Raw genomic sequence first — 9,925 nt, 5'->3', positions numbered from 1 at the left:
CGATTTGGCCTGCTTGATTTTTGGCACGGTAACTTTGTTGCCTGTAGGTGATATCTCAAGATAGGAGGGATGTCAACCGAGGTGTGTGCAGTTATGTCTTATTTCATTGCTAGTTGCAGATCAGTTGATTCTTTCTGGAAACAATCTTCAAGCTGGTTGTGGCTGTTGCTGTCTCGGAACTAAATTGTAAATTGGATAATTACTTCTCTGCAAATCCGATCTTTAACTCTTGCATGGAACAGCTAGCGCGTGATTACTGACTACTTGTGTATAAATCTTCTTTAAGAATTCCTTTATAACAAACTTCTTAACTCCCTTTAATTCTCATTTAATCATATGAAATCTATCCTGTAAGGTGTATTTATACACAAAGTTGTTAATTGAAAATTCACGCACCAAATTCCTTTATTTTAATTATTTTGTTCCATTTAATGGTTTTTTGTCTTCATCATGACATCTAAATATGATTGTTTCTTACTTAACCACATCTTCCATCTTTTCTTTATCTTTGCTCTTTTCTTCATCTTGAGCCTTAATATTTTTAAAGGCAGATACATTAGCCCAAGATGAAATCTAATACCAATTGATACTATAAACCAAGAAATACAAGAGAAAATGCAGAACTTGCAGAGAGAGAGAGAGAGAAGCCCAAGTGAGAGCTATTGATTGGAATGAAAAGTGCGTATAATATTTTATTGAGGATTTTGATGGCGTTAAATATATCTTCGAAATTTCGGTACTATTTAAAGTACCTATTAGTAGTGTGATTCTTGATAAAGGACTTTCTTTTTTTTTCTCCGTTTGAATTTGCACGAATTAAGAAATTCCCAAAACTGAATTCTGAAGATGGGTAATTAGCATTATCCAATTAACAGTGGCATTTACATTAATAGGTTCATACATGGATTTAAGAAGGATTTTGATAAACAAGCTGGTGTCCAAATAATTCAAAGAATGAACATGGTTAGTCCATATGTTAGGCAATAATAAATAAGAGAGTGATAATCTAAATCTACCTGGTGAGTTTAGGAGACGGACCAACTTGCACAAAGCATTTCAAAATTGCAGAGAGATTTTTAAGCAAATAACATAGAGGAAGACTTCTTACCAGGATAGAGATATGTCATGAGTATTTGGTTCTTTTAGAATCAAATAGTATAGCCAAGATTGATTGATCATCAAAGACAATGTGATTATTATTTCACTGACAGGTACTTATATGGCTAATTCAATTAGCTTTCAACTGACTAGTTGTGTTGCTATCTTTTTAATATTGCATATACAAAACCCCATATCATGACATATATATATATATATGATATATGCAAGTCAATGTAAGGAGTCTCATCTTTTCTGGAAGTTAAGGAACTTGATACCAAAGGCAAAAAGGAAGATGAAGAGTACAACAATTCCAACATGAGCTGCAGCGATAGGTCCAAGGAAGCCATGTTCAAATCCCAAGTACTTCTTCAAGTAAGCTTTCATTGGAATGGAACCATCTCCAGGTACAACAACATAATCAACTTTTCCACCAAATTGGGATGTTACAAGGCCATTTATTGTCCAAGCCACTGGAGATGCCCAATAGAACCATCTCCACCATATTGGTATTTGCTGCAAACATGATCCAAAATTTTACTTAGTGTCTATATATATATATATATATATATAGATGTTTGCACCAAAGACACAGTATCCATGTTAAACAAAGTAGTGTAATGAATCGTATACCGTGACGGGGATGAGGAAGCCAGAGAAGAGGTTCCAGAGGGTTAGGAAGAAGGAGGAAACAACTGAAGCAATTTGTTCGTTTGGAGTGAGGGCAACAACCATCATGCCATGGAATGTGTAGTACATAAAGCACATAGACATGAAGAAATAGAACCACAGGAACTTCTTAATTTCCCAATCGAATCCAATCATTGAATAAAGCAATAGACTATACAAAGAAGTCTGAGTCAATATGTAGATTGTCTCTATCGTAACCTGCAAGAAATTAATAAAATTGGTTATCTATACATAGATATTCTTAATAGTATAATTCTGTCCTATCATTAATCAACTTTCAAGTGAAGAAATTAAGTTTCAGGTTCTAATTTTACCAGAGCAAATGCATAAGGTAGTGGCGAATACATCCCTGCTGCTCGTTCACGATAGAAGATTGTTCTTTCAGTTCCCACAACAGGCCGAGCAGCAGAAGCACTGGTTCCTCCAAGGAAGAGTACAGAAGAATACATAGCTCCCATCAGATTTGCCAAGTCTTGTTGCTTTCCTCTGTTTACACAAAATAGTACAGTTATCTTAACATGAAACTTATCACTGATATAAAAAAAATTTATTACATAACAGTTTTCACTTACGTTTTTTCTCCTTTGTTCCAGAAAATAAGTCCAAATAGAACACCAGAAATAGTTGTCATGAAGAATCTGGTGAGATTGTATTGCGGGTGCCTCCAGTATGACCAATACTGTTTCCACAAGCAAGCTTTATATTGAGTTACAAAATCTTGAGAGTATTTGGTAGGGAAATGAAGATCCTCAGATCCTACTACTGGACTACTTAGCTCTTTAATAAGCTCCTGATTTTTTCTGGTAACAATTAAGAAACATGAAATAAGCATAGCTTAAATTATATTAGATAAGAGTCCTGTCACAGGAGATCGAAAAGTGATGAAACATGAATCACTAATATATGAGTTACTAACTTTTACTTACTGGTAAAGTATAGATTTAGTGTAAATTTCAGCATAATCTACATTAATTTGAGCCTCAAAAGCAGCTGAACTGATTTCTAACACCCAAGTTGCAGGATTGTAACCTTCTTTGATCTTTGGAACTCCTGGGATAGCCTGTATTTTGTCAATAAGAGAAGAGAATCCTTAAAATGAGAAAATAAATATCGATATTTCTTCCTCTATGAACACAACCTTGAATTCTAAAAAAATGAAATGAAGTGAAAAAATATTTTTATTTTAAAATAAAAAGTAGTTCATAAAGAAGAAACAACTTCGAAGTAACTAGTACTCACTTCAAAGTATTCTTTAAGCTTTTGAGAATAGTGTCCTAAGGGTCCAGCATAAATGACTTGTCCTCCTCTCTTCATCAGCAACAACTATAATAAAATCAATTCAAGTTAAGAAAACAATTAAGAAGACAAACTTATGACAATTAAGGCAGCAAAAAGGCAACTTTTGGATAATGAAAAAAGGAACTTATTTAATTATACCTCGTCGAAGGCTTCAAATATATCTATACTTGGCTGATGAATAGTGCAGACAATTGTTCGACCTGTATCCACTATTTTTCTCACAGTACGCATTACAATTGCAGCAGCTCTAGCATCAAGACCAGAGGTTGGCTCATCCATGAAGATAATAGATGGATTTGCCACCAATTCTACAGCTATTGTCAGTCTTTTTCGTTGCTCAGTCGACAAGCCATCAACTCCTGGAAGACCAACTAGACAGTTTCTTAACGGGTTTAACTCAACTAACTCCATTACTTGCTCCACAAACATCTGTGATAAAAACTATCTAAACATTAATTGCAAAGTTTATGATAAAATGTTGTATAAAGATTACAAATTCAAGTATTAAAGACCATGCCTTTCGTGTTTCTGCTGTAATATCCTTTGCAAGACGTAACCAAGCTGAATAAACAAGAGATTCATAAACTGTTACACGTGGAGAATGAATATCATTCTGTTCGCAGTAACCACTAATTCTAGCAAAGGTTTCTTGATTCTTTGGGTAACCAGAAATACTGATTTCCCCTTCAATGTATCCTCCAGTTTTCCTTCCTGCAAGTACATCCATTAAAGTAGTCTTTCCAGCACCACTTACACCAACTAATGCTGTTAAAACACCAGGCCTAAATGAACCACTGACATTTCGTAACAGTTGAAGGCGATTCTCTTCAACTCTTTGATTCTTCATTTCCTGAATTGGACAAACCCCTTTTTCAAAAGTTAAAGATTTCAAGTGCATCTAAACAATGAACTTATATGCATGATGTAAAAGATGAAATATTTGAGAGGACTTACATCAGGCATATCAACATAGTAATTCACATGATGAAATGCAAGTAATAAGGGTTGAAAAGGCAACAGCATTCCTTGTTTCATGGATGCTGGCTCCGCATCACTTGGAGTCAAGCTATTAGAAATATTCCTCCCTGCTATAGAAACTGCTGTAGTTAATCACATATTATTGGCACTCAATCATAAATGTACACAGATGTCAAAACTTTTAGAGAGGCCAGAAAGGATAAGTTGGTAGGATTTGTATACTAGCATAGCATCAATGGACCGAAAAATACTAATTTGGTTTCTTGAGAAATAATAATGCTAAGATGGATGGGAAATAGAGAGATGCTCACCATCCTTATCTTTCCTTAATTACTACTTTTTAACCTAAACAAGTAAAAGAATGGTGAACATCACACCATTTCTTTTCGTTTCCACTTGCTTCAATCCAAACATAGTGTTAGCTATCCAAATATTCTATTTAATGAGCTCTTAGCTACAAAATATAAGTCATCAAAGTAGGATATCCGTCAAGCAATCAATATGGTCAATTTAAGATTTTAGACTAACCCAATCCTTAACTAAATCCACAGAGGAAAAATGCCCAGCTTTCTATTTTCAAGGAATTCCATTGGAACATACACATTCCCCACAACTTTTTTATGAAGTCAAATTGCATAATTTTTCTTTCATCTATTTCCCTTGCAAGATCAGTCAGAGACATGACAAACCTTCAGATAGCATAGATCCAGATCCCAAACTGGTCTTTGTTGTCCTACCATTGCCTTGCCCATTTGAAGATGGGTGTTTCTGATCATTATCATTATCAAGTATAATAGACTTACGATCTCCAAGAGCTGCATTGTTTTCTAAGTCATCAAAACTCAAATTTTACTTCAAGGTTGAAATAGAAATCTGTTCAGAAACAAAAGCTTACGATTTAAATATGTCAGTGTTGCTATAAAACCCAGATTGAATAGTAGGGAAAAGCCCAGAAGTGCCGCCACACAAATCCAATACCAATATTCTTCTGTGTACAAGCCCCTTGATCTAAGAAGAGCTTTTCCAACTGTGGGTTCAGCAATGTTTGGAGTAGGATTAGGCTACATCAAAGAAATGACGCAACAATCATTATGATAATTATGAAAGAAAGACAGTGTAGAATTGTGAATTAACTTGTGTTTTTGGAGAATCTTAGATCTCACCGCACTCCATCTTTCATCGAGAAATTCATTGATGGCAAGAGCATTTTGTCCATAAGACATTGGGGAAACATAATAGCCCCATATCATCCATGGTGCAATATCATCTGCCAGAAAAAGATAGGATTCTTAATACATTTTCTTTTATGCGGAACATTTATAAATAAAAAAAAAATTTGCGAACGGTTATAGTTTCTTCCAACGAGTCCACCAAGGATAATTTATGATGTAAAGAAGTATAACCTCTTGCAACAATGAACCCGCCAAGGACAAATAGTAGCAACAGTATGATACTACCAAGTGAGTTGGTTATAATTAGTGTTCTCCCAATTGAAGCAGTAAAGCGAAAAAGAGATAGAGCCATATGATGTGTGGCAAATAATGCTAATAGCTGACGAAAGAACCTAAAGCATTTTGCGCACATGTTAGTTCATAATAACATATTCTTAGAGCACATTTACCTTTTTTCAAAAGAAAGTAGGCATGTACAACCTTACCTACTAGCAGCAGGAGCAAACCCTATAGTGTAATATGTTAGGATAATCCATATTGCTGACTCAATTAAGGAGAGAGGAATCTTTAGTAGCCAAAATGGCAAAGCAAAGGCCCATGGTGGATAGAAAAAGAAATCTCTCTGCTTATAAAACACAGGAAGCCTGAATGCAGTCACTGCAAGCTCAACCAATCCACTGAACATGATATTATTAAGACCAAAGAACAGTGCACCATAAAATTTTGCACCATCTTGTATATGACCTGTCTTCATTTCTGTTCGTAGAAACACTGTCATGGTAATCAGTGATATTATGGTTATCTGGCTTATCTTGAATATGTACACAAAACTTTTGCGCTTCATCAACAGCCATTCTCTTGCGAAGCATGTCTTAAAGAGCTCCCAGTTAGGAATCCCATATTTTTCTTTTACCAATGCAGCAGGGTGAGTCTTCGATCTCTCATATGGAACTTTAAGATCTTCAAAAAGCTTCCGGCCAATATCAGAAGAACAAAAATGATTCACAAACTCTGGTACAGAAATATATCTGTAGGTTTCATCATTTCTGCTCCAGTATTGTTGTTGGTCTTTCTTGGAAGTCACCTCTTGCAGAAAATCTGCAATTCCTTTCCTTTCAGGACATTTGAATCCTACACTTTCAAAGAATTCAAGCACATTTTCACGTGGACCTTGATATACTATCTGACCTTCAGAAAGCAAAATAATGTCATCAAAAAGATCATAGGTTTCTGGTGCAGGCTGCAAAAGAGAGATTATCATGGTGACGTCCATGATATGAACCATCTGCCTCATAAACCTTACAATCTGGAAGGTGGTGGAACTATCCAAACCCGTCGATATTTCATCCATGAAAAGGGCTTTAGCTGGTCCAACCAGCATTTCTCCTACATTATTTTATGTAAACAATTCAGTTCAAATTGTTCTCGCATTGCCAAAGTAGCACTAAAAAGGACAGGCTCAATAAAATAACTATGCAAACGAGCTAACATCTATATCCCAAATCCTCAGTCGGGGCTCTACTTTGTACCTGTGGTGACTCGTTTCTTTTGTCCACCCGATATGCCCCTTCTCATCTCATTTCCCACCATAATATCAGCACATATATCCAATCCAAGCATCTGCAAATATAAGGTCTCAATGAGGGAAGCTCAGGAAACTTAATACTTAAATAAATAGGCTTCATAGCAATCAAAAAGATAAACAATACACCTTGAGCACGTAATCTGTAATCAAACTTGTCTTTTGGCCGGAAATTGCAGTAGCTTTCATGAATGCATCAACCTCAGGATCAGGCTTTATTCCAGCTTTTTTTTCTTCTCTTATCAACTGTGCTAACAGTTCATATCTAGCTCCAACTCCCAAACAACATCCTGAAAAGTCCAATATTTCTCGGACAGTCATCTCTGCATAGTGGAGGTCATGCTGGCTAATATAAGCACACGTTCTTTGGGGAATGAACTCATCCATGTCATGACCACAATATTGTATATTCCCCGTTACTAACTGTCAAATTTACAACCAAGAACACGATTTTAGAATCAACCATTCTTACAAAATCTAAAAAATCCAAGAAAATTATAACTGATCCATAGGTAAGTCCCTGAGTTTTAGAAGGGTTAGTAAAATGGATGTGTCATTTTAAAATTCCCACATAATTAATCAACTTCAACTTCTTCTTGATGTTGACAAACTATAAAATACTTGGTAAAACACAAAAAATGATATAAAAGACATGAAGGGAATAATAACTCTTAAACCCCTGTCAAACTTTCCCGCTAATGCTTGCAGCAATATAGTTTTCCCTGATCCTGGAGGTCCTAAAAGCAGTGTCATTCTGAGAAAAAGGGGAAGACCCATTAACAAACTTCATTTGAAAAAGTTAGAAGCTAAAAGCTATTAACAGAATGATTAGACAAGCCTCATACCTTGAAGGGTTCACAACACCACTCACATTCTTGAGTATGTTGACTACTCTTTTCCTTGATGGTAAAAGCCTGAAGAAGAGAAGAACATCCTGTTCATCATAATAAAGTTAAAACCCAAGCAAATAGAAATAGCTTCAAGTAAAAGCATCAATGCCCATTGAAAATTATTACACAAATAAGATCAGAAAAAATAGCACATTTACTTCTATTATATTCAAGGAAGAATTCAGCAGAGTTGGAAGTGCTCTGGTTCCAATATACGCATCTCCCTCCATTGATAAATCTTTAAAGCGAATTTCAATCTTGGGAACCTCGATTCCCACCCTATAATGATCATTGTTAGTAAAGGAGAGATTTTTAGTTCAGGGAAGAGTTCTTTACACACACACACACACACACAAATTTATTAAGTTAATATTTATACTACGAAATATACTTTTTCCTACTTCTATATGAATATAAAGAAAAAGTATTGAGACAACATAGTGATTAAAATTTATCTATGAATCAATTAAGAACCCAATTTTCTATTCTTAAATTTTATAGTTCACTCATTCTATGTTTATTACAGTAGTTGTTTCCTTCAACAATTGAAATAAATGAAGCAACTGAATAAATCAAAATAAAGGTATCAAGTTTTTGAAAAAAAGTGAAAAAAGAAAAGTAGTGGAAATCATAACAAAAAAAAAATTACTTTTATTAAATTCTTACTTTTTTTTTAAACTTTTATTTCTTCATTTTCTTACAAGGAATTATATGAATCAAAACTTGTGATTTCTTCACATTTTTAGATAAATTTATATAAAGAAAATTTAGATCATAATAAAATTTTTGGACTCACAGATTTTATTAATTAATTAGTTTTACAACTGAAATAGTTATTAAAATTGTAGGAAAAATCTCGTATATATTAACTACTTATCATGTACTTATAAGTTAATATGTATTTTTTGAGTATTAATCAAAACTACATTATAATATTTTAAAAGTTTCTAGCGGCCCTCTTCATTTTTATTTTTTATTTTTTTAACTTTTTGTGCATTAAATAATTCAAAATATATCAAATATATTTTTAAAAACTAATTAAAAATAGTTTTAAAATTAATTATTTTTATCTAACTTATAATCTTAATTAAAATACATTTGGATATTAGTGGATGCACATAGTATTAGTGTATATCTTTCACTATCTTCTACATTAAATTACTTGGATTCAATTTCTTATACTCCTTCTATAGCTACTATTCTAATTTTTTTATTTAAAAAATCTACGATTATAATTTATTAACGATTAAATTAAATTTAAATTTTATCTTAAATTAGATTATTTCAAAGAATAAACTTCTGATCTCTTTTCATCTATATTAGATTTAAATATTAATGCAAAACAGAGAAAGAGAGAGAGAGTGAGAGATTAAAACCTATTGGATCGTTCTCTGATTTTTAGAAGTAGCTTCTCGTTGTCGTCTTCAATGATATTGAATAAACTCTTCACAATATGTCTCTTCTCTTCTATTCCAAGATTAACAATATCAACATCTTTATATTCGATCTTATCATTATCCAAAACATGTTTCAACCTCGCCTTTCTCATACGATCATATGTTGGAAGTCGTTCTAATGCTGCCCATTTTAGCTCCTTCTCATCGTCTTCCTCCCTATTGCCTCTCTGAAAAACATTTTCTGAGATATCCAACGTTTCCATTATACTCGCTGATGCCCAACTCCTTTTGCTTGAAGATCGTGAAAAACTTGCCCTTCGACTCATTGATATATCACTTAAGATTCTGGTAAAATTGTCATCTTTCATCATTGTCGGTTGCTCAAATGTTGTTTCTTTCTTCTTTTTTCTTTTTGTTTTTTTGAAGAAGGAAAACGTTATGAAATTGTGACAACTCTTATAAACTGATAAATTTTGATTTGTAAAATAGATTACTAGATCTTATATATAAAAAATTGTAAAAAAAATATCAAACATGTATGTACGTAACATATTATAATATTAATATTTTCTTCATAATAATTTTTTTTAGATTAATTACTTATTATATAGGCTAATATTTATTGTTTTTGGCCTTTTTAAAAAACAAATAAGTTATAAAAGAATAATATATTATAAACGTATACCAATTTCTCACAAGCACTTGCTATTTTTCTTGACCATATAGCATTTATAGTATCAAAAGTTAATTTACATAGAAATTTTCTTTCTTCTTATATGCAAGAAAAAGAAGAAAAGAACAAAAAGAAAGAAATCTGGA

The 9,925-nt window shown here is 33.2% G+C and overlaps 1 protein-coding gene across 3 annotated transcripts; it reads right to left on the bottom strand.

The window, feature by feature from the left end:
* Nucleotides 1-1,323: 1,323 nt before the first annotated feature.
* Nucleotides 1,324-8,081, bottom strand: LOC110819260 (pleiotropic drug resistance protein 2-like). 3 transcript variants are annotated; one of them, XM_088212673.1, is made up of 20 exons: nucleotides 7,868-8,081; nucleotides 7,665-7,753; nucleotides 7,489-7,573; nucleotides 6,949-7,242; nucleotides 6,767-6,857; nucleotides 6,426-6,623; nucleotides 5,723-6,335; nucleotides 5,469-5,629; nucleotides 5,229-5,332; nucleotides 4,961-5,126; nucleotides 4,755-4,880; nucleotides 4,042-4,175; nucleotides 3,605-3,937; nucleotides 3,226-3,516; nucleotides 3,028-3,111; nucleotides 2,715-2,848; nucleotides 2,361-2,588; nucleotides 2,103-2,274; nucleotides 1,732-1,986; nucleotides 1,324-1,614 (listed from the first exon to the last, which is right to left on the bottom strand). In XM_088212673.1, exons 1-20 carry the CDS (start codon nucleotides 7,937-7,939, stop codon nucleotides 1,345-1,347), a joined length of 3,900 nt encoding a protein of 1,299 aa, XP_088068799.1. In that variant the 5' UTR covers nucleotides 7,940-8,081; the 3' UTR covers nucleotides 1,324-1,344. The 3 variants fall into 3 exon arrangements, with proteins under 3 accessions (XP_088068799.1, XP_088068797.1, XP_088068798.1); XM_088212671.1 differs by having other exon boundaries at nucleotides 5,723-6,623; nucleotides 7,868-8,080; XM_088212672.1 differs by having other exon boundaries at nucleotides 4,042-4,172; nucleotides 5,723-6,623; nucleotides 7,868-8,079.
* Nucleotides 8,082-9,925: the final 1,844 nt, after the last annotated feature.

The sequence above is a fragment of the Carica papaya genome, chromosome 2, assembly GCF_054855325.1.
Source record: "Carica papaya isolate Zhongbai chromosome 2, ASM5485532v1, whole genome shotgun sequence".
Lineage (NCBI taxonomy): Eukaryota > Viridiplantae > Streptophyta > Magnoliopsida > Brassicales > Caricaceae > Carica > Carica papaya.
This window is presented reverse-complemented; position numbering and strand designations above follow the sequence as displayed.